Genomic DNA, 25,831 nt, shown 5'->3' with positions numbered 1-25,831 from the left:
AAGGGCCATTGATCTTCATTGGGGACTTGGAAAACACATGTTTTGTCCCATGCATTATATACACTATTTCTTGTGTATTTTGATGTGTAGAGTTCAAATATGCAATCAAAAATAGTCTATCACGCAAGGTTTTCTTTAAAAATCCTATTTTATTTTTTAATTTTTCGTATTTTTTGAAATTTTAATATATTATTAAAATAACACTTTACCAAAAAAATAACTTAATTAATTAGTGAAAAGTTTTCACTTAAGTTATATTTAAGTATCATATATATGTATATGGATGTATATTCAATTTATGATAAGGAGCCTTGGCTGTCTGCCAGCGCACAAGGTCACCAGCGCGTCGCGACACGCTCGCTCTTGTTGACTCAAGCTCAGTCAGTGCTGTATGGCCTCCCAAACAGGAATTTTTGTTCAAGAGACAGTGCTTTTAAATTGTGTTGTGTGCATAGTTAAACATGCCTCGTAGATGTTTAAATCATCCGGACACGTTTTGTTATGTGTGTGGTGAGTTAACTTTTAAATTGCAAAGAAGAAATTTTACTCCTTTGATAAAAAAGTGTTATGAACTTTATTTTGGCTGTAAGGTGGGTGACCAGGACAAAAACTGGGCTCCACACATATGTTGTGTTACATGCTGTAGACTGTTGACTGGATGGGCCGACGGTTCTCGACGACACATGCCGTTTGCAGTTCCAATGGTATGGAGGGAACCGACGGATCACACTTCAGACTGTTACTTTTGCTTAACAATTACAACAGGGATAACAACTAAGTCAAAACATACTTTAAAATATCCCAACTTGCCTTCAGCGATCCGACCTGTCAGACATAGTCAAGAACTACCAATACCAACTCCTCTAACGTCCATAGAAATTAGTGACATTACAAATCCTGAACCAGATCAAGAAGAAGATGATGATGTACAAGATCCTAGTTTTGAGGTAGGCACTGAACCTCATTTATTAACTCAAGGTGACCTTAATGATTTGGTTCGTGATTTGAATTTATCTAAAAAACAAGCAGAACTGTTGGGGTCACGCCTTAAGGGCTGGAACTTACTTTGCAAAAGTACTAAAGTATGTAACTTTAGAAACAGGCAAGAGGATTTTGAGGATTTTTTTTCCCAAGAAGGAAACTTAGTCTATTGTAATGATATTTCAGCAGTAATGAATACTTTAGGTCATGAGCATACACCAGAAGAGTGGCGTTTATTTATAGACTCATCCAAAGTTAGCCTTAAGGCTGTTCTATTGCATAACGGTAACCAATTCCCTTCAGTCCCTTTGGCCCATGCTGCAAACATGAAAGAGACATATGGCAATATGAAACTGATTTTAGATAATATCCAATATGATAGATACAGATGGAACTTATGTGGAGATCTTAAAGTAATTGCTATGTTACTCGGCTTGCAGCCTGGTTATACAAAGTTTTGTTGCTTCCTTTGTGAATGGGACAGCCGAGATCGGAAAAACCATTATAAAAAGAAATCATGGCCTGAGCGAAAATCCCTTGAACCTGGCAAGAAAAATGTTCAAAACACACCTTTGGTTGATCCTAAAAAAGTTTACCTGCCACCACTGCATATCAAGTTAGGATTGATGAAAAACTTTGTCAAAGCTATGGACAAGAATGGACAAGGTTTTTTGTACTTAAAAGAGAAATTTTTTAGACTAAGCGATGCTAAAATCAAGGAGGGCATCTTTGTTGGTCCACAAATACGAGATTTGATAAAAGATAACAATTTCGAAAGCAGACTTAATGACATAGAAAATAGAACATGGACCTGCTTCAAAAATGTGGTTAAAAATTTCTTGGGAAACTATAAAGACGACAACTACAAGGAATATGTCAACGATCTACTGAAAGCCTACAGTGATATGGGTTGCAACATGTCGCTAAAAATCCATTTTCTTGATTCCCACTTGGACTTCTTCCCACAAAATCTTGGAGATGTTAGTGATGAACATGGAGAACGTTTCCATCAAGATATTTCAAGCATGGAAAAACGATATCAAGGAAAATGGAGTCCGAGAATGCTGGCTGACTACTGCTGGACACTTAAAAGAGATGTACCAGAAGCAAAATACTCAAGAAAATCCCTTACAACCACTTTTTAATGTAGAATAGCTGTAAATAGGTAAAAAAGTGTGTTATTTGTATTTTACTGTCACAAGAAAACCATACGTGATAGATAAAAACTATTATTATTTTTGGATTCAGTGTAAAAAGTACTATAAGAATCAGTCAACAAAACTTTTGGGACAAAACATTATATTTTTTTTGTTGCTCAGTGTTGACTAAGACCATCCTAGTTGGGCCCAGAGCCTGTTGCTAGTTGTCACATTAGTATTTGTCTTTAATTTATTATTATTAATTAGTTGTTTTTTAAAAATATTTTTCTATGACGAAAAGGAACTTTTCTTTAGAAATGAATAGCCATATAGTAATGTAAATTATGTTCAACAGCTACTTCATATTGTTTAACTTGATTATTTTAAAAGAAAAAGAAATTGTTGCTCAAAATTGTAAATAATTTTTTTTTCTGGAAAAATTAGAAAATGATTAAAATACAATCATGTTTTTTTTGAGTAATTAAATTGAAAGAGTTTTTTTTAAGTAATGAAATTGCATCATCATAATGCTTGTATGTAATCAAACATATGGAAAATTGGTCATTTTTCAATTTGTCCAATTTCTTCTTGCGTCCTGGACTTTTTACAAAAAGTGAACAAAATAGCAGCTCTGGTATATCTCCGTTAAATCTATAGATCCTCAAGTTCTGTATGCAGTCACTAGCTGTTACCTTGAGTGCCGAGTTCCAACAGATTTTCCTCCCTTTAGAACTATGCCTAAATTGAGGAGTTGGTGCTGCTATCTTTCAAAACTAAGTTAGACTCGGTATTAGAAATAAGCAGCTTTAGTTGCATTTTAAAACTAAAAATTTTGATTTGACACCTAGACTTTCAAACCTAGGTGCCAATTCTGATTCCTAAAGCTTTGGATTGCATTGGAACTTTGTCTCTGATTCTTCTTTTTCGGGGTTAACACCCATGACTGAAGTGCAGAATAAATTTGTAATGTAATTTTAACATGCAATCTATTTTATCTTTGTAAAAAAATAATTTTCTTCCATATATTTTTCAGATTTCTTATATTTTTGATGCAACAGTATGTAGATTGTACATGTCATTAGATTAGTATCACGTTTACCCTTTATGTTAATCATCTTTTGCTGTAATTACTTAAAAATGTATTTACTTGACAAATTTTTTCATTATTCTTTTTGAATGTATTTAGATGGCTGCCATCCGTAAGAAACTTGTAATTGTTGGTGATGGTGCATGTGGTAAAACATGCCTTCTTATAGTGTTCAGCAAGGATCAATTTCCAGAAGTTTATGTACCCACAGTTTTTGAGAATTACGTAGCTGATATTGAAGTGGATGGTAAACAGGTAATTTTGCATTGATGTTATGAAATATGTCAATAATTTATTTTCAAGTTTCTAAAATGTATTCCATGTAAGATGTAGGGTCACCGGGGGAATTATTTGTCACTTTCTTTCCGGGGTAAATAATGGTCACCAATTTTTTACTGTTAAAAAATGTTTTTACAAATAAACTAAATTATGCTTAGTCATCCTTATACATTCAATTTTCCTATATCAAAGGCAAAAACAATGCAACAGTAAAGTAAATAATAGAAAAAAAAAATTGTTTTCACACTTCTATGAAAACACCTTCGAAAAAAATTGTCTCGGAAAATCGTGATTTTTTTTTCAAGATTCGTGTAGGTGAAACATTTGTGAAGTAACAATGTTATTGGTGCTGTGTTTTAATAGCAAATGGTCTAAGCTTTTCATACCGATATACATTTTTTCTTTTTAAAAATAGTTAGCATTAAAAGCAAGGTTTTTATTTTATCCACTTTTTTTGTTAAAAGTCCGGGACGCCGGAAGAAACTGGACGAAATGAAAAATCAACTGATTATCCACACATAAATTTATTGTTATGGTGCAATAAAATTAGTATATAATTCAAAAGCATTATGTATCATGAATTAATCGTTTAATTAAAATAGAATGATTGTTAACTTTAGAATTTAATAAACTGCCTTTCGAAAATACTTTTTAATTTTGAAGTTCCTTTTAGTTTTAAAAAGTTAAGTTCCCACAGCCAGGGTTGTTATTTTGTCCACTTTTTTGTAAAAAGTCCGGGACGCCGGAAGAAACAGAACAAAATGGATGAAATGGAGGAAATGAAAAATAAACTGACTATACATACATAAATTTATTGTTATGGTGTAATAATAGTAGTATATTATTCTAATGCATTTTCTATTATGAATTAATCATTTAATTAAAATAGAATCATTAGCTTTAGAATTTCATAACTCTATTTTTTTGTTTTTAATTACACATTGGTGCAGCTAACTTTAGATCATAATTTACTAAAAATATTTTATATCTGTTATATTTTTCGAGTTTTTATTGATGTCACCCCATTGTAAAATATTTATGTACTTGCATATTTTATGGATATGTTAATGTCATACATATTAAGAAAAATTACTACTTTAGTAGGTTTGTGGGTATTCAGAACAGTACCAGAGGAGGCTATAATAGGCAAAAGAGAGATAGCTTTAAAAACTTCAAATTTTTAATTAAAAACTCTCAGTTTACCGAAAAAGTGGACGAAATGGACAAAATGACATTTTGTCCAGGATGGTTTTTTCTCGCGTTTTTTTTTCCGGGGTGGACAAAACAGGACAACCGTGATTAAAAGTATACTGATTTATACCCCAGTTTAGTATAGCAATTCTGGGTCACCAGGGTGATTCTTGGTCAGTATATTTTCTGATATTTTAGATGATTTTCTTATTTATTTCTATGAATAATATCAGTATTAACTTCAGCTTAACTTTTTCTGTGCCAAACTTTCTCCCTTTTGATGCTCCAATTGCAACGTTGGATGATATATCATCTTCAATTGCTGTTGAAGGATACCCTTTTGACTAGCAAATAAAGACCAGCTTTGAAGATAAACTATTTCAGCATGCAATAATGACACACATCAAGTACCAAAATAAGAAACAAATTAATATGATTCCCTAGAGTGCCAAATCAAGAGATAAATTCAACAGTTATAAAAAATCTTGTATCCTACAGGGTTCCCACAGGCCCTCAAAAGTCCCTATAAAGGCCCTATTTTCAAGGACTGTTTGTAGGGGCCCCTCTAAAGGCCATATTTTGTAGTCAAAACCCTTAAAAAATAATCAAAGGCCCTATTTTTTAGGATTTATGTCATTCTGTGTCAAATTAACTAAAAATCTTTTCTCAACTTGACTTCTCGGATTTTCACGAAACTTTTAGAAACCTTACTCTTTGATGTCTTAAATTTAGGTGCATATTTTTTAAAAATCTATCTTTCATAAGTGATGTGCAATTAATTTTTGGAATTCGTTAGACATCACTCTTTTTTACTTGCCAGCAGTGTTTCGAAGTGCTTAATTCAAGTTCTGTGTGGGAGCGACAGAATTGTATAATAACTCATTGTATTGCAATAGACATCTAATTCTGTTTTTGGAAACAGGCACTTAAAGAATCCTGTCTACTAGGGCTCGACGGATGGCATTTTTTGGCCGATTTCAATTGTTCAAAGATGGCCGATTGCAAAGAAAAAATTAATTTGAATTCTGTTATTTTTAATTCAAATTATGTTTTTCGCAATCACAGGTTGCAACAGGACCCTACTCATTGGAGTTATTGTTTCTAGAAACTGCTCCTGTCCCCCCAAACCTGCCCCTTCTCCTGGGCGGTTACATGTGTGTAGGCGTGCATGCATGTGTCGGCTTGTGTGTGCATAGACTTGTGTATGCACATAGGTGTGTGTGTGAGTGTATGAGCATGTGTAGGACATGGACGCCACCGACCAGGAGAAGTGGATTTCAGGGGACATTGCTCAGGACCGGAGGAGCTGCAGCTGCAGAGGCGCCACCATATATATCACCAAATGATCGTCAGTCTGAGACACTATATTAGTTTTCCATTGAAATAAGTAGTTAATAGCCACAAAAAATGGGTAAATAGGCTTTTTAGAACATACAATCAAAAACAGAAAGAGAAGTGCACAACTGGGGAACGTAGGCACACCCCCACATGCAAAAATTTAGCCTTCTACAGCTTATCATTTTTGAGTTATGACTTATGAGAGATACATATGTACATCCAGCCACAAGAAACAAGACAATAATTAATTTGTTTGGTACCTGAATGCAGTATTAAAAACTCTTTCAGGGGTGACCAAAATAGAAATTCATATTGAAATTTAAGTAAACAATTTTATATGAAAACAATAACTTCATTTATTTTGTATTAAAAAGTAAAACAACAAAGGTCTTTTTTTTTTCAAAAACATCGGCCAATTCCATCAGCTTTTCGATGTTTTTTAAGGCCGATGGGCTGATGTTTCCTGCAAGTTAGTATCGGCTGCCAATGGCTAAATTGTTGAACCATCGGCGCCGATGCATTGGTCGAGTCCTACTGTCTACTTCCATCTTGCAAGTGACCAAATATGGCAACTACGCTAAAAATTAAGAATTAGGTTTTTGAATTTGTTGCATAAAAATAATTATTGGATAAAAATTCTTCATTAAACATCAATTTAATTGAACTGTTATAGCTTTTAGCACATTAGCGTCCAATGCAATTAGAATAAGATGAAATTATAAATACAATGTTTTATTTCTCAAAAAAATATATTACAATTTAAACTAAGTTCATGTTACTACAAAAGTCAAAAGCTTAAAATTCACATCAAACACAGATTCCAAATTCTGTCATAGTTAAAATCTACAACATTTATACATATATATTTTTCCTTAAGCACACATGCTTGGAGGGGAGGAGGACTGAAAATATTTTCCGTCTTGAACACATCACCAAACTTGCACCCATGATCAGATGTGATTCAGTTTAACATGAGCACAGATTATAGTTGGTATTGCATATATTTTCATCTTTTATTCTAATTGAAAATACTCGCAATTTGTATCATTTAGAACTATTATTAACGTTAATGAGATTTTTGCCATACATATGTTTTACTTGTGTTTTGCAAACCCTGCATCATGCATTTAATTTAATCCTCAACATGTTAGAAACTGATGTCAGAGTATAGCAAAAATATCAACATAGCTGTCATTTTTAAAGTAGCCCTTGTGACAGCAGGCCACGCAGCTAGTAACATATATAAAAAATTTTAGCTTCTGGTGATTAACTTTATCGAAGAAATTTTCAATAATTTTATTGTACACCCCTTGTTTCAGTGTACCCCATCTTCCCCTACTGACTCCCCTTTTAAAATGTTAGTAAGTATGTAAGCTTGTCTCTATGCTTAAGAATTAAAAGTTGGAATGATACTTGTAAACAAAGTAAAAGCTAAATTTTGCATACAGTAAACTCCCGATTATCCGTGAGCGGATTATCCACAAGTCAATCAACAGTTAGAAACATGTATTTTTGTAACAAAAAAACAAATACTAATGACTTTTTTTCCTTGTTGAACAATTATAAATTTAAACTTTGTTGTTTTTGTTTTATTTATTTGCTTATTTATTTATTGCATTTTCTTTATAGTACATACACTTGTTCTTTATTGATGTGAAGTTCTGTTAGGCTAAAATACAAAACATTTTTACTGCACTGTATATATTTTCATTGTTTGTAGAAAGTATTATGCATCAATACAGCCAAGTTTTTGAGGAAGAGCTAGTTTTACCTTATTAGTTCCCCCTTTTTGCCGTTTGTCTGCAATTTTTATTATCCAGGACACTTGTGCCATTCAATTCTGCGGGTAATCAAGAGTTTACTGTATAATTTGGGATTCCCTTAAATTAAAAAAAAGGTAAATGCTTTTTCTGCTGTTTTAGGTTGAATTAGCTTTGTGGGATACTGCTGGACAAGAAGATTATGATCGGCTACGCCCACTTTCATATCCAGATACAGATGTCATTCTGATGTGTTTTAGCATTGATAGTCCAGATAGTTTAGAAAATATTCCTGAAAAATGGACGCCAGAAGTTAGACATTTCTGCCCGAATGTTCCTATCATACTTGTGGGAAATAAGAAGGTATCTATATTTCATATGCTTATGTATTCAATTATTTTTAAATTAATCAGAACAACAAATGAATACAATATGTATAATTTTGTTATTAAACATAAGAGAGCTTTTTCATTTTTGAGGCATGATTTTAAGCATAAAATATGCCTAACAAAATTTTATTAAAAATAAATGCAATAAAAGTAGTTTAATAATGAAATTCTATTTAAATTTGGTGATCTTTACATGTGAGATCAAAGAAGAAAATTGTTACAACTTTTTGTTTTGAATTGAACCTTGATCATTCAACAACAATCAAGAATATTTACCCTTTTTTAAAAGTAATTCAGGCAATGGTTTTTTTTCTTCTGCAGAATTTTAAGTTGATCATCAGCTAATTCCGGCAGGTCTTGCTAAGTAGTTTTACCTGCAGCTATATCTTTTGGATATATGTTTCATCTACTCAGAATTGGTTTAGATTAGAAATTAGGAAGATATTAAGCAACTTTTAAGATACTTAGGTTGCTTTAAATTGTTACCTATATAACGTCTTTAAGATAATTTATCAAAAAAAAAAAAAAAAAAAAAAATGATGAAAAGATGTTATTTAATGGAAAGGACCTGATGACTGTACACACCTTTAGTTAACGCATAAAGCAGTTATGTAGCTAAAAAGGTCTACTGGCCACTTGCTACTTATTAAAATTTTGGAACTTTCAGGTCTAATTCCTTCTTTCTCAAACATGTCTTCACCATGTTTCATTCGAAGTTTGTTTCACTACCACTTGCAGAAATAACTTCATTTTCTCCAAACCAATAAAATGCAATCTGTCTAGTTAACCTCTCTCTTCATTTGGGAAGGGGGGGGGGAGAAATGAAAATATTTCCTGTACTCAGTTGTAACAATAATATTATATACAATTAATGTTAATATTATATCAGTAAAAAGCTGATAAAACATTTTTTTTATTAAAATTTTTTTTATGTATTAACAACAATTTTTAAAGGCAATTTGGGCCATGCCAGTTTTAAGTATGACTTTTTTAAAAATATTTCTTAACATTGTATCCTTATTGTATATTTCTTCTGTTAGTAACAGAACATATGTAAGAGTTTTTAGGTGGCAGTTTTTTTTTTTCTCATAAAATAATTCTAAAAAATTTTTAATAAAAATTTGTATCACAGCATTACACACACACACAAGTGTGTGACTCAGAAAATCTGAAAATAAGCTATTCTTCATATTATTTTGTAACATCCTGTGAAGTTTTTAAAATGAACAGTAATTTTTTGTGCATGTGTCTAAATATACCGCGTAAGTATTCCACAAAAAATATTTTCTTTTAAAGCTCGTACGAAAGCAATAAAAAATATTTCATTTTTGCTACATATGTGACCGGGTGTAGCGGTTGGGGATTTCCTGATAAAAATCCTCAGTTTAAATTGGATCTTTGCCAAATTGCACACAGAGGTTCTTTGGTGCTCAGGAACTCACATGGAGTTTTTTGTCCTCGGAGGGGGGGGGGGGGGAGGGAGGGCTTCAACCCACCAGGGGGTTTTCCTTATTCAAATTCAGTTTACTTTGGATCTTTGCCAAACTTGGCGTAGAGGTCCTTGATGCTCAAGAATTTGCTTTGGGGTATTTTCGCCCCTATTGGAGTCGAATCGTACACTATTTTTTTATTTTATTTAAGCCTGATTGTTAAAAATGTGTCACTTGACACAACTTTTATTTTCAAGGTAGACTGTGCAGCGCCGGATAACACAGCTTGTAAATACTAGCTGTTTTCCAATGTTGGCAGTTTTTTTTAAAAATAAGTCATAAATATCTGCACAAAGAGAATGGCGGGAAACAGATGTTTTAGCGATTCATAACATTGTTTAAAACTTGGGATCTATATTTGCCTTAAATTTGCTCATTGGGGCTTACTTTTTGAATTGTTCAAATTTGAACAAAAATTGTTCAAGTCAAAAAAAAAAAAAAATAATATAAGAATGAGGTGTCCTCACTGAGATCTTTGAAACAAAAAAAAAAAATGTTCAAACCAGTCTATGCCCTCAAAAGTTATTAGGGAGAAGGGGACAGACACACATTTTCTTCTTCCCAAAATCCTAATTTTTAATTTTCCGATTGAATTACATTAAGTTCTTTTTTTCTTACATTCAAATGTAAAGATCCAACTCGTAATGAAAACCATTCAGGTGTGTTATGTGTGTGACATCTTTCAAAAAACCTCATTTAAAATTTTCGGCCGAATGTTTGAAGATGAAAATCAGGGTACAGGTATTATGTACCAAGTTAATTTATGACATGAGATATTTTTCTTCTGGTCTCCCCAATTTGACTTTGGACCAAAAAAAAAAATAGTGACCAGCATATTTTGGAGGTTAAAAATGTATCAGAAGTCTTTATTAAAAAAATTTGAGACATAATTATATTAAAGTGTGTGTTCATGATATTTGATAAGTCCCCCCCCCAAAAAAAATGATGATAAAGTAAAAAAATAGGCTCTTACATTTATTTCACTAACAATGTTTTTTTTTTTTTTTTTTTGACTTCATCTAATTGTTATCAAGTAAGACTAAAATCTGATATAAAAATTTTTTTAATTCAAAATTGATGCTGAAATTTAAAGCAGCAGAATTTTTTTGTCAAAAAAAGAATAAGATTTTTATCTTGGAGCATTAATACTAATGGAGGGAGCAAAGGCAAATGTCTCAGTGAGATAAGCTTGAAAACTAATGTTCCCGGGTTACGTGACTGGTTCGGCTGGGAAGTTGTTGCATTTTGGCATGCAATCGCTCTTTTGGCATTAAATATTTATTAGACTACAACGCTAATTATGAAGTCGGGGCTACAAGCCAGGGCATGAGTTGGGGCGGAAATGAGACTAGTATCTTCCGCCGTCCCAGGCGATGTGGACATTAGGGTGGGCCGAAAAAACTTTTTTTGGAAATCTGTTTTTGGATAGTGCGGAAAAGTTGCTATATGGGTCCGTTATTACCCATAAAAAATTTCGTTAAATTTGTTTAATATTTAGCCGGCGCTATTTGACCTCGAAAAACTGAAAAAAAAGGGCAAAAATGCACTTTTTCAAAAAAAAAGGGGGGGGGGGGGGGTTCAAAAATTAAAAAATTGAAGCTAGTTTCAGCAAACAGAAGTATCTGTCAGTGAATTAGTTGAAATCCTCAAAGACTTTTATACATTTCGTAGAATATTTAGCTACGCTCCTTCAAGACTGAAACATGGGAAAAATGAAAAAAATAAATAAATAAAGTAGTTTCGAAATAAGTAAATAGTGAAATGTTACGCAATACGTTACTTGGAAAAAAAACAGTGAAAATTCAATCAATTTTATGCGACATTTGTACGCCAATTTTAAAAAAAATGCACACACTCAAATAAAAAATAGTTACATAGATGCTAATTTTTTAATCTTCGGTTCCAATTGTTTCTCCTGGATAATAAACGGCTCTCAACTGCTTCTATTATTAATAAGATTATTTTATAACTATTTTACGAAAAAGAGAAAAAAGATGCCAGAAAATTGAAACAAATGTTGCTTTGGATGAGAAAGACATATCAGTACCCAGCACAAGTGGATTGAGGGTTAAGGAAAGTCATATTACATTGAATGAACCTGAAACAGAGCTTGAATCAGGAGAAAGCACAGAAAATACAGATGACGATTTTAAATTGAATTATCCGCTTTCAAGAAAACGTAAACGAACTGATGCGCCATCAACAACGACAAGTCAAATGAGACTTTCTATGCCTCATACAGCTTTAGCAGCAGATCTAACTGGCGTTTCAAATAGAGCAGTTGCTAAAATTGCTATAGCAGTTCTCGCTGATTTCGACTTTGTTTCTCCTAAACAATATATATATATATATATATATATATATATATATATATATATTATATATATAGTCGATAAAAAAGTAAGGTGGGAAGTCGATAAAAAAAGGAGCAAGCTAAGAGAAAGGGATTTAAGAGCAGTTAAAGGGGCAGCTATAAAGAGTTTGTATTTTGACGGCAGCAAAAATGAAGCCCTTCAAACGACATCTGACCATCAAAAATTCGCATCTGAAGCACATGTAGCAGTGATAGAAGAACCAGGTAGCAAGTACATCGGTCATTTATCACTAACAATTGGTGAAAGTGCAAAAAAAATTTTGCAAGGTATTATAGGCTTTGCAAAAAAGTATAATATGAGCTTGCTTAACTTATCGGTTATTGGATGCGACGGTACAAATGTAAATACAGGATAGAAAGGTGGAATAATTCGTTTACTTGAGACATATCTTAAAAGACCTTTACAGTGGAACTTATGTCTGCAGCATACTAATGAGTTGCCACTAAGGCATCTTATTCTGGAATTGGATGGTTGCACAAAGGGACCACATTCATATTCTGGAGCTATCGGACAACTTCTTAGAGATTGTGAAAAAATTCCTGTAGTCAAATTTGATAAAATTGACTGCAATCTTCTGGTTTTCGACATGGAAGATATAAAATATTTAAGTACTGAACAACAATATTTGTATAGAATCTGTCTTGCCGTAAAAGATGGTAGTTGTCCTTCTAGCGTGGCTGACAGTAGCCCAGGCAAACTTAGTCATACGCGATGGCTGACAACTGCAAACTGTTTGTTACGCTTGTATATAGACACTCCAACTCCATCAGAAAATCTTACAATGCTTGTAAAGTATGTAATGTTAGTTTATGCTTCAATGCGGTTTGAAATAGAAATGAAACCGAACTGCCAGTATGGTGCCCTACATTTTTGGAAAATGATTTCTCTTGCAAGGCAGTTTCCAGACAACGTTAAGGAGATAATTTTCAAAGTTCTCTCAAATAATGCATATTTCGCTCATCCTGAAAAGCTACTGTTGAAAATGTTGTTCGACTCAAGAAAATACATTCGAAAATTAGCTGTTAGGCGCATTCTGAACTCTAAAAATAAGAAGACGAAGAGCTCGGATGGTGTACGGTTTTTTAAGCGTCCTAAACTCAATTTTGAAGCTGCTGATTATGTTGATTTAGTTGATTGGGAAAACTGTGTTGTAACAGAGCCACCTCTTACAATGCATCTAAAAGACCAACAATTGAAAGAAATGTGCAAAGAACAGCCTACAGAGCTCACTTTCGAGAAATTTCCCTGTCACACGCAAGCTGTGGAACGTTGTGTGAAACAAATAACCGAAGCTGCAATAAAAGTTCGTGGTGAAACTGCACGAGATGGATACATTCGTGCCAAACTTCAAGCTAGGAAAGAACTTCCTTCATTTGAAACAGGGGACAATATTATTCCAAAAAATAATATTCATTATGCATATAAATCAAATTTGAAGATTTCTTTTTCAAAATTTTATTATCTCTATATGTAGTTCTAGAAAATGTATACTATTTCGTGATAATAATTACTATGATTAATAGTGCTATTTAATTAATCAGTCTATGATTTAATTTTGAAAAATAATTTTCACATTGGTTTTTAAAGAAATTCAATATTTTTTCATTTTTCTCCAATTTTTGATGTTGGAAAGGAGCGATTAAATGCTCATTAAAATCAATGAAACATTTTATGGGCTCGAACTGGCTCATTACATAACATTTTCTGTGCATTCCAGCAAAATATTTGAAATTTTGTCTAAAAAAAAATTTCGACAAAAATTCATTTTTCACTTTTTTTTCGGTTTTTCAGGGTCAAATAGCGCCGGCTAGATATTTTTTAATATCCAAGAAATTTTTTGTGAGTGCTAACTAGCTTACAACGCAACTTTTGCGCGCTATCCAAAAACTGATTTCGAAAAAAAAAAATTTTCGGCTTGTTTCGGCCCACCCTAGTGGACATATGCCGTCCCCTGGTCTTTTGCTGAATAAAACTCTAAATTTTGCGGAATAGAACTATGAGTTTTGTCGAATGGCTCCAAATTTTGCCAAATGATGATTATTTTGCCAACTCCAAATTTATCTAAATGAAAATGTTGCCAAATAGAACTCAAAATTTTTTCCGAGTAATATTTTGTCGAATAGAACCCAAAATTTGCAGATTAGAACCCCAATTTTTGCCGAATAGAACTACAAATTTTGCGGACTGATATTTTTACCGAATAGAACTACAAATTTTGCGGACTGATATTTTTACCGAATAGAACTACAAATTTTGCCGAATATAATTCCAAATTTTACCCAATAATATTTTGCTGAATAGAACTCCAAATTTTACAGAATGATAATTTTGCCAAATAAAACCCCAATTTTTGCCGAATCGAACTCCAAATTTTGCCGAATGAAAATTTTAAAAACATTAATTCCAACTTTTAAATGTTAGTGATAGCAACGTAAATATCTTGCCAAGTTGTTACTGTGCAGAATTACACCACAAGATTGCTAAACCCTTCTTGGCGAAGTCCCTGGTGCCCCCTCTCCCCTCAAAATGTTTGGTCATGCTATGCCTCTGGCAAAACCAATCAGACGTCAGCAATTAACTGGGACAAAAAAAAATTGCATAAAAGGAGGAGTTTATTGGCCAATATGGCAAAGAAAGGGGACTTGGAAGCAACATGAAAATAGTATCAGGAGGTATGATTCGATTAGTGCAGAACTGACTATGGAGAAACTCGCTTCTGCATGACATTGTCGCTTCAAAACAAACAAGTCGTCTTAGCTTTTGAAACTGCTGAAATTACATAATGAATCTGTTTGAAAGTGAAATGGGAACAATAGTAAAGATTTTTTCTTATCTGCGGAAGGACAGAAGATAGTTGAAATGTTGAATGTTACTGCAAAATACGGAAGGGTTGGAAGGTCTGGTACATGTTTTAGTTTCAACAGTTATTTACCTGAAATTAATATATTATGTGTTTAGCAAAAGCAATTTACATATGGTCTGCTTCTGAAAAGTTGAGCTATGGGTGTGAGCAAGTCCATTTCTTTCAAGGGAGAGCAATCAGTAGGAAGAGGAATTGATTGGCTCAGAATTGGGCTAACATTAAGCTTTTTGACCTTCAGCCATTTTTCCTCACCCCTATTTCAACAAATGGAATCGTTTAATCAGACCACCAGCAGAGCTCAACTTGCCAGAGACAGACTGTATACATTTTGATATTTTGAGCTTATTTTTTTAGAAAAAAGCAAGTCATTTTTCTCTCAAATTTTGTGTAATTTGTCAGAAACTCACAATCACCCCTGAACCACCTCAAAATTATTCATTACTTGTTGCATATCAAAGAATAAAGCATAAGATAAAACAAATGATGAATAAAAATATGCTTGTTTTACTATAAAACCGTTGATAGTCATTTTACAAAAAAAAAAAAAAAAAAAAAAAAAAAAAAAATAATAATAAAATACTTTTTTCCACTGACTAAAATATTTTTATGCTTTAGGATTTGAGGAATGATTCACATACAATTTGTGAATTAGCCAAAATGAAGCAAAAGCCAGTGACTCCAGAAGAAGGACGCTCAATGGCTGAAAAAATTAATGCTTATGGTTATTTAGAATGCTCAGCTAAAACTAAAGAAGGTGTGAGAGAAGTCTTTGAAACTGCAACTAGAGCTGCCTTGCAGGTATGGCTTTATCTTTTTTCAAAAAGTCTTTTGAATTTTCTAATTTTAGCTGAATTTTGATAAGAACCTGATTATTTAGATACATTTTGGTTAGAGTGTATGGAGTGAGAATAATTTTTGTAGCTCATTACTGGATTCTTAAAAGTGAATACTCGTTATATTGTTTGTTGTATGCAGTTTTGCTGATATATTTCTGTTTTTGAAAAACTTATCTGTTGAATTGATTTAATATATATTTTGAATATTTTATTCATTATGTGATTAAAAAAAAAAACCTTCTGAATTGTTTTAAGACTAACATTTAAGAATAAAAATGTCATATGATTTTTAGTGTTTAGAAATAGTGTTAGTACATTGGTATGTAGCAAACAGTTGCAGCTTTTCCAATGAAATATAAGTTAATATTAATCTACAGTAAAGGTTTGCTTATCTATTTCAGTATTTACTTCATGAATTTTGAACTTTTATTTTAGGTTAAAAGGAAGAAGAAAACAAAATGTGTTTTATTTTAAAAGTGGTACTTAAGACTGAGCAGCAGCAGCAGCAGGGGACCTCAGCATATGAAGAGAGTTTTAAGTCATGTTCTATTAGTCTTCTGTTTGAAGCCTATTCTCAAATGTGATCAAACATGTTTTCGTTCTTTTTAGCTATTTTCTTTCCTTCATCAATTCCATTTGTAAAAGTCCCTATCAATGTATCATTACTTTTTTACGTGCATGAGAATCAACTGGCAGAAGTCTTCCACTGCAGCTGTTTTAATGATTTTTGGAATTGTAAAGATATGCTAGCTTCTTAGGGGCCATAATTTTCCTCACTTTGTTGCTGCTCCTAAGACTACAAACTTAGAGGTCCTGCAAGATGGTCTCATGAAATTAGATCTGTTATGCCTGTGGATCTTTATATAATGAATATAAGTTTGTATTGTAATGTATAACAACAGTGAAAGGACATATACTACCAAAGGTTCACATGTATATAATTTCCCCCCTAAAATACTGATTCTCAGTTTTGATTGTTTCATAAAGTTCTAAGCATTCTCTTTCCTGTTTTTTTTTTCAGTAAACTGGTACCTGAAAAATAATTGTAGTTTTTACATACTCTTTTAAGGATGACTAGTTTTCTAGCTGTCAAATTCTGTGCCTTTTAACATTATGCATTGTTGCTGGATCTTTGTTTAAGTTGATTTTCTTATTCATATAACTAATTGGGAAAACTGGAACAAAAATTCAATATTATTATTGTTGTAATACATTCCCAAAAGCAGTGTACTTTCCTTGATGTTCGATGACAGTTGAATCATTATATTAAAACTCGCGCCAATTGTCAATGATATTTTGTTGTGAAAGTGTGCCATTTTGGTGAGAAATACTTTTTTCCAAATTGTGGTTAGTTAAATATTGTATATTTTGATAGGTATATGTATTAAACAATAACTATATTAATTTTGATGGAGTAAATCACTAAGCAATAAATCTGCTAATAATTGTCTCATAAAAATTTAGTATGTGGTGATGAAAATTTCTTATGGTGTTATGATTCCAAAAATTCATAAAAGCCCTTAAAAACATGGTTTATTGTTCGTGCATAAAAACTGGCTTGATTTTGTTCAGTTTATGCTTTTTCGAAAGTTGTATTGTCATTTATTTTTGTATCTGCATGCACAAAATGATTAAATGTAACATGAAATAATTTTTACTGTTATGTAACAGAGAATTTTTCTGTAGAATGTTTGCTCTTATTTTAAAATCAGAATTGTGTTCTGGTTTGGAATGACTCTTGATTAGTGTTTATATACACACACACATATGTATATATGTGTATGTTGGAACCCAACCCAGAAATTAGACAGTGTCTGAAAAAAAAATGCTTACATGTGAAAGGGATCACTGAAAAAAAAGTGCCAAGGGTCCAAAGTAGTGAATTTTTTTGGAGTTTGCCCACTTACTTTGATCAATTCGCAAAGCCACAAATCTTTAGTGATCAAGCCCTGATTTTACATTAGGTGTATGAGTGAAATACCTTCACTGTGGTTAAATAAGTCAAAAAAAAGTCAGAAAATGATTTTTCTAAATTTCAAATGCTTGATTAAATAAAATGAATGAAATGAGTATAAGTAAAACATAATAAAGTAATATAAAGGACAGAACAAGTTATGAAAAATGCTGTTACTTATTCTTACAGGCAAATGTGAAACCACTTTGAGTTATATTTGCATGCCAGAAGTTAGGCACTTAAGTACATCTTTTGCTTTTGCGTTGTTTTTTGCAATTGCAGCAAAGGAAAACCCTGTGTGATTTCTCATTTCAGAGCAACCGTGGTTCGGAGTGAGTGTACAAAATTCCGAACAGCTTTTTCAGATACAAAAATGTCTTCAATAGGTTGAAGTTAGTTTCTGAAGAACAACTTCTGTAATATTCCGTATTTCGTGGCAAATTTAACGAAAGGCCATCATCATTCGCTTCCATTATCACATATTGATGTAGGGATGTTTCTTCCATCCTCCAAATGTGAAATCAGACTTGGATCACTATTAAGTTGCCGCATCATGATTTGATCAAATTCAAGTGTGTAAACTCCAAAAAAAAAAATTCACCATTTAGAGCTTTGCGCTTTTGTCAGTGATCCATTCCCAATGTGAGCATTTTATTCAGATATAGTCTAAATTCAGAATAGGTTTCCTGCATGTATATATGTATAAATTGTATAGTTCTGAGGAAAAAGATCTCTTTATTTATCCAGCCAACCTATGTACTACAAAACAAGACTCAATTCACTCAGCATTGTTTCAAGTCCTCAAAAAATATTTTTTATATTTTCTTTTGAACTATTTTTGTAGAAAATATAATGTAAGCTTCAGTAGTTTTATTTTACTCCTCGAGCTTTTAAAGAATAAGTAAACTGAAACTGTTCAAAGTTTTAACCTTGTTTGCATTTGGAGTATTTGGGCAAATAAAACGATATCTATGCAAAATGTTGACCTTGTTTGCATTTGCAAAACCTTGTTTGCATTTGGAATATTTGGGCAAATAAAGCGATATCTATGCAAAATGTTTTATAACTCTAACAATACTTTCAAGACCATAGTGTATTAAGCTTGAAAAATGGTTTCAAAATTTTCACTATTGTGATGGTACTGCTGTTGCAGCAAGGGGGAAAAATGAGTATTTTTGCTACTATGCAAAGTATATAAGTAGCTTATCAAAAGTTCAATTTCTCCTGTACGATAGCTCAATTGGCATTGTTATTATTATCGTCTTTTGCAGTAGAATGTTACAAACATTTGTGCATTTACTACTGTGTAGTTACAGAACTATAAGCTAACAGTGCATTGAATCCCAAAGTGCCTGCTTTTGTAAAAAGTTTAATGAAACATTAAATTGTTTTCAACAAATATTGAACAGAAAGTACTTACTGTATTTATGATTTCAGGGATACTTTAATACTGTAGTTTAGTTAATGTTGGTTTATTTTTACTTACTGATAAAAAGTTAATAAGATTTACAGGTAAGATTTTTTATTAAATTCTATGGGCTCTGCTTGATAACATTTCCTCATTAGAAGATGATTAAAAGTCAAGTTTCATTCAATGTTGTTTGGCTTCTTGAGTTTTGTCACAGGATTTGAAGTATTTTTATTTCGAGGTCACGATTTCCCAAAAGTGAGAACTTTGCTATGCATTAAATCCCTAATGACCAAACATTTTCTGTGGGATTGAAGTCTTCCCCATTAATATTTCACAAGGTTGATTAATAATTGTAGAATTACCTATTTCTGCTAAATTATGGCTGAAGAAACCATATATTTTTCTCATTATCTATGAGCATGTGAATTTTTAAATACCTTATGAGAAGAAAAAGTATTTAACGAATATTATATAATTTTGAATATATATACAATATATATATATACTTAAAATTCAATTTTTTCTGGATATTTCTTCCTTGTTTTTGAAAGCTACTTTAGAAGTGATAAATTTAATAAAGCAGAAGATGTTCTAGGAATTTAGTTCAAAATATGTTTCATTAATTATAAATTTATAAAATATCAATTTTTTATTCCTTAAATAAATTAAAAAGAAAATAATTGCTGTCTTATATAAAAAGTACAGTATTAGTTGAAGCACAAATAATTATTATAGAGCTGTTACAGCTTCTCATTTAATTTGATTACTTTAAAACAAACAATACCACTTTTTAAAACTGCTGAAGATTTATGTTAGAGGTTTTCTTCGAATAACTTATTGAGAAATACTTCTCCTTACCATTTACATGCACTTCGTTTGTAAAAATGCTACACATGTTCTTAGTAAAGCTGATATGAGTGTCCTCTATGGGAGTTCAATAAGAACATAAATGTTTACCAATATTAAAAGTTTTCTGGTTAGGTACATAGTTTTGACCAACTGTAATGCAATACTAAAATTGTACCAAATCAGAACACATTACTTTTTACAGCCCGTATAATTTTCTGATTTTTAGTATTTTGTTAAAAAAGTTGAAAGGGTTTATTCTATTTGAAAACTGCTCAAATGATAAGAGATTTCTGTTTAATAATGTGCTGTAAATGGCTCATCCCTTCAGTCTAACTTGTCTTAATTTAGAGTTGAAGGACTGATTTTTTTTGTTTCCACTTGTAACCTATGAATATGAAGTACTGTCATTTGTTGATACTGGAGCTCTCTTTTTGGCTTTTTATTTTATAGTAAATTTGCCATGATCTATTCTTTTAAACTGTGCAGTTTAATTGAAGCATTCATATTGAATGCTAAACCACATGGCATTTAGAATTTGCACAAAGTGTAGGTTTTCTTTAATTTTCTGATATGCTTCTCTTTTAAAGGGTGTTCCTTAAATGTTGCATGCCCTAAATGTTTTTGTCACATTTATTCTTTGATCATATTCTAAGCTTTGTGAAGCTGCACAGTTAAATTAAAACACTCATATTGAGTGTGTTAAACCATTTAACATTTTGAATTTGCTTCAAGTTTAGTTTTTATCTTAAAATTTTAAGATAAGTGAGGCCAAAGAGTACCTTGAATATTTACTTTGTCTCCATTTACATTTTAATTTTAATGTTACATGCATGATACACTAATTTGTTGCAGAGATGTAAACAATACTTCAGTTTTAGTTGTTGCATTTTTAGAAATGCACATTTTCCAAACTGTTGAAATGTATTATCTCTTTTCCTGTGCGTGTATGTATATTTATATGCATATTCACATTGTAATATCTATAATCTGCATGCATAGGTATTAAGTTTTTTTAATGCATATTTGTCATTTATCAAGTTGTTGAAGGTACTATTTAAAGGGCCCATCAACATTTACTGCTTTTTAATCCTTTGACACTTTTTTATTAATATTTTAGTAATTTGAACATATACATTGAGAAACAATGAGTTAAGTGAAAAATATATCTTTGCTAGTAAGAAGGCAAAACACTACTATGCATTTTACAAGCCAATTTCAGTGGAAAAACAATTTTTTGCATTGCAAAATACTTTCAGAAGCTGGAAGATAGTTTACAAACTTATATATTTACATTTACGTAACATAAGATAGTGAATCAGGCTTCTATTATGTGTTAGGTACATAAGTAATAACAGGAAAAATCCAGCATTTTGTAGCACAAATATGCAAATTACAAAAATTACAGAAATATTTTACCGGATGTCTTTACATCTATAAACTCAACTTTGAAATGAAAAAGTTGTTCCTGGAAACCATAAAATAGGTAAATTCTGTAATCTGAATTTGTGCTACAAAATGTAACAGTTGACTTGATGTTTCTAATGCTTATGAGCTAAGACTGAGAAATGAACTTTCTGATCCTGGAAGCAACATATGTTACAATATTTATGTGAAAAAAAAAGTGCAACATCCAGTATTTGGTTTTGCACGTTATTTCAATCTTGTGCCCTTTTCAATGTTCATATATTTTTGTTTCTAACCATCACATTTGCATTTATTAAAAAAAAAACCATGATCTCCCCCTCATTCATTGAAGTAGAGGTATGTATTTCTGTTCAGTTGAATTATATTTTTTATGTTAGGCATTTTGTGGTCAGCTTAGTCATACTTTTTACTGTGTAAAAAAAATAAATATTTGAAAAGTTCTCGTTTTTTTCCTTGGGGGGGAGGGGATCTTCCAAGAAATTCTGACAATGTTTTTCACTCTTCATTAAAATTCTGAAAACAAAACAGGAGAGAGGATGTTTAGTCACTCAATTTCTTTAACAATTAAAATTACGAATTGAGTATTTTAGGAAGAATTTTATACATTTACAGTTTGTTAAATGAGCAGTATGAAGCTATGACGAAGACCTTAAAACTGTTAAACAATGTGGGGTTACTTCAGTGCTCATTTTTCCACTTTAGTATGAAAACTTTCTTTTAAATCAATTTTAAAGAATGTTTGTATTTTATGGTCATTGCTATTGTGTAACTGGCCGCATGAACACATTATGAATTACTAAGTGAAAAAATAAAGTGTAATTTAAAAAATGTGCTGTGTTCTGTTTGATTCCTAATTGTTCATTAGAATTATGACTTATTTTTTCTTTCTCATTTATCTCCTGTGGTTGCAATTGTTGAATTTCTGTGTCCTGATTGCAAAAAACTTGCAGTTGTGTCCATAAAAAAACTTCCTAACCAACTCATTTCAAGTTTAATGTCTATAAGAGAATAGTGTTGTTTAGGATAAAATGGCATATAAGATGCATTCATAGTCTTAGAAAACACATTATTTAAAATTATAATGTGAATTAAGGATAACCCCGAGAAGAAATCTCCCTTCCCTTGTCCTCGAAAACATTTGGCAGTGCTGGCGTGGAGGACTTTTGGCAAAGACATTTATGATATCTGCAGTTTCAAGACTGCACTATAGAAGTAAGAATACCAGTTAGAGATGCAAAAAGACCCACAGCTTTTGAACAATAGAAATAAACCTGGAATTCAGAGGATCATTGGGAGTTTTGAGAGTTAACTAGCTTAACCCTTTTTACACATTGATATTAGTCATATAATATAATTATTTGTGTTTTCTTCACATAATACTTTTAAAAATTCTTGTGCTCTCAGGAACAAGCTGTTGCTTAAGTAGAATTGAACAAAAGCTAAAAATATACTTTGTAAAGAAACTTAAAAAAAAAAAAATTAAAGCATAATTCTATTTTCCGGTTTATGTCTGAAAAGAAGTATTTAAACAATGTTTGCTTACATAATAAGATATTATAAATGTTACTAGATGTCATTGGCTAGATAATTTTAAATGTCTCTAAGAGTTATGTACAATATTTAATTTCCTTTAAAAACTTAAGGATATCTGTAAATACTGTGCTTTCATTTCAAGTAGATTCCTGGAACGTGGTTTTGATGGATAACATTTTTATATATCATTACTATTTAACCATGCATGAACTACTTTTAACTACTAATTCCTTTGTCGATATATAGTCATCATCAGTACTTAAGTTTAAGAATTTTCAGTAATATTCTTTTTTTTTTTCTTTTTTTTTTTGGAATTGAACAAACTGATCGTTATTTTTTGATTATGTATTAAAAAGTTAATAAATTACTACAGGACAAAATATATATTGTGCAGCATATTGCCCACTTTTTTAGTTTTAGTTAAAGTATAAGCTAAGTGTTTAAAATTTTGTGTGAGAAAATTTCTTGTTTTATTGAATTGTTGAGTCAGAAAACTAGTCATCTCTTTGATTTTATCAAAGCAGATGACTGGTTTTCGAAATCATTAATTCAGTTATACGTTTTATTCTGAACAGAGTGTAAAATCATTCAAAAGATATGTTCTTTCTGTGGATAATGATCCGAACTCGATCGACAGAGGAGTTTTAAAATAAAAATATATCAATTATATATTGCGAAATATTTCCAAAAAAGAAAAAGCATAAACAGAAGAGTAGGTAGAATAGTACCTGAATCTTGGGAATGGGCAAGTCTTCATTCGATCTGTCATTGATGTGTATTTAATGTAACGATCTTAAATGATTTCAACGCATGGGTGCTGTTTTTTTAATACAATATATATATATATATATATATATATATATATATATATATATATATATATATATATATATATATAATTTTTTTTTTCACACAGGGTGGGGCATAAGTACTTCCGTTTTTAAAAATGAAATAAAACATTTTACATACCTAAAAATTCTTTATTATCTTTTTCCTGTCACACATAATGGGAGATAATACTTTTTCAGTTTTGGAAATTATCTTGTAAGCATTGCCCTCCATTGTCAATACACTGATTCAGTTGAACTTGGAAGTTTTGGTCAACTCTTTGGAGCATGTCTAGTTGCATATTGGCAGTTTCACCTCGGATGCAGTTCTTCATGGCCTCCAGGGTTTTTGGATGATCCTATAAACACGCGACTTCAGATGACCCCACAGGAAATAGTCACAGGGAGCTAAATCAGGCAAGCGTTCAGGCCTGTTTCAGTCATCATTTCGATCGAGTGGCTGTTTGAAAAATGTGCCTCCACAGTAAAAGTGCGATGCTGTCTTGACCAAAGCATGATGGCAACTGAAAGCATGATGTAATAATACTTCCCATTCAGATCTTTCCGTTGAGCCTCTCTCCACCACTCTGTGATACTCCACACTTTTTGCGTGTCAATTTCAAAAAAAAAAAAAAAAAAAACCGCGTTCCACCTTGTATAAAAAATAAAACTCATTTCAACACTAGAAAGACGGTGGCCCCTCACGTAGTTTGTTGTTTAATAGCTTGGATAGTATCTAATGGAACTTTCTGACTTTTTTCATAATATGACACTATTTGAATGCTTGTTTAATCAATTAATCATTCGCCTCATAGCATTGTAAATATTGATACTTATACCTAGAAAGACGGGAGGGGCCACAGTAGCCCCTAAGCTATTTTACAATTAAATAATTTGTTTTCCTTTCTCCTAATTGTTGTAGCATAAAAAAATGCCATTCACTCTAGTTTAACCTGAAACTTACTCTTTATGCAACCGGTTGGATATCTAAATGCCAGAGGCGTAGCGTGACCAAACATTGGGGGGGGGGGGGGAGCACCAGGGCTTTCACCAAGAAAGGTGTTGCCCCTCTCCCGCTTCAGTTTTTCAGAAATCGGATCACCAAGTTCATGATTAAAAAAAAAAAAAAAAAAATCTATGCGATCTTAAGAAAATGGAATAGAAATAAATAAACAAATAGAAAAAAGGTTTCAAAAAGGTTTTTTTTTTTGGCGAAATTTTGAAAGCAAATGCAATTTTTGAACATTATTTAGGAATGTCTAAGGTTCTGCATTGTGATTTAACTAACCGAGAATCGCTGAAAAGAATGTTTCAAACATTTTTTTAACCAAGTTTCAGTCAAATAAAAAATGAATTGGTGAATAAACAGAACTGCATAGGAGCCACCGACATAACTCCATTTCTTTTTATTTTCTTTTCCCTTTTTTTAAATAAAAATATTGTGGAAAAGTGGAGAAAAATATATGTGATGCCAAAATATGTTTTAAATAGAGAACAAGTTGAAACAGAGTCAAGCGAGATTTTAAAAATGTCATGACTAGTTGACTAGTCACATCAGTAGTTCTTCGTGTTTAAAGATAAAAAGTGAAAAAAAAAAAAAAAAAATTACAGCGATGTTCATCAGGTACGGTAAGTGCTCCCGTAGTTGGCCGGGCTCCAATAGTCGGCCACAAGGACAAAAAACTGCTTAAATATTATATGAATAATTGAAAATCGCATATGACGCATTCCCATATTCACTTACCTGTCCCCAATTATCACCCAATAACAGTTAAGTTCTGGGTACATATTCTTAAGTAGTAAGGAGTCATTTTATTTTAAATGATGTGCCCGTCATTCTAGTTTACGATTCTGCTTATTTTTGTGTTAAGAAGACACATCATCTTTAAACGTTAAAGTACCCTTCATTTTTTCGTTCTACTGTAAATTTGCTTTTGCTTTTGGTTAAATGGATTGTCAAACATAACGTTTTAATTAAAAAATATACTCAAAGTTAGACTCAATAATTTTTAGAGGGGTGGCCGCCCACTAGGTACTGAATTCTTAAGCATTTCCAATAGTCGGCCATGGCAGATTGATCACTGGTTCTATACTATTTGGTTGA

The 25,831-nt window shown here is 31.8% G+C and overlaps 1 protein-coding gene across 1 annotated transcript in view; it reads left to right on the top strand.

Moving 5' to 3' along the window:
• LOC129219340 (ras-like GTP-binding protein RHO) overlaps positions 1-21,794 on the top strand; it is a 29,023-nt gene extending 7,229 nt beyond the window's left edge. Inside the window, exons 2-5 of the mRNA XM_054853704.1 lie at positions 3,307-3,462; positions 7,938-8,138; positions 15,508-15,690; positions 16,164-21,794. Coding sequence (XP_054709679.1) covers positions 3,307-3,462; positions 7,938-8,138; positions 15,508-15,690; positions 16,164-16,202 — 579 coding nt within the window. The 3' untranslated portion in view covers positions 16,203-21,794. The remainder of the gene's footprint in view (positions 1-3,306; positions 3,463-7,937; positions 8,139-15,507; positions 15,691-16,163) is intronic.
• The last annotated feature ends 4,037 nt before the right edge of the window (positions 21,795-25,831 follow it).

This window comes from Uloborus diversus, chromosome 3 (genome assembly GCF_026930045.1).
Source record: "Uloborus diversus isolate 005 chromosome 3, Udiv.v.3.1, whole genome shotgun sequence".
Classification (NCBI taxonomy): domain Eukaryota; kingdom Metazoa; phylum Arthropoda; class Arachnida; order Araneae; family Uloboridae; genus Uloborus; species Uloborus diversus.
The sequence above is the reverse complement of the archived record's forward strand: the minus strand, read 5'-3'. Positions and strand labels throughout refer to the sequence as shown.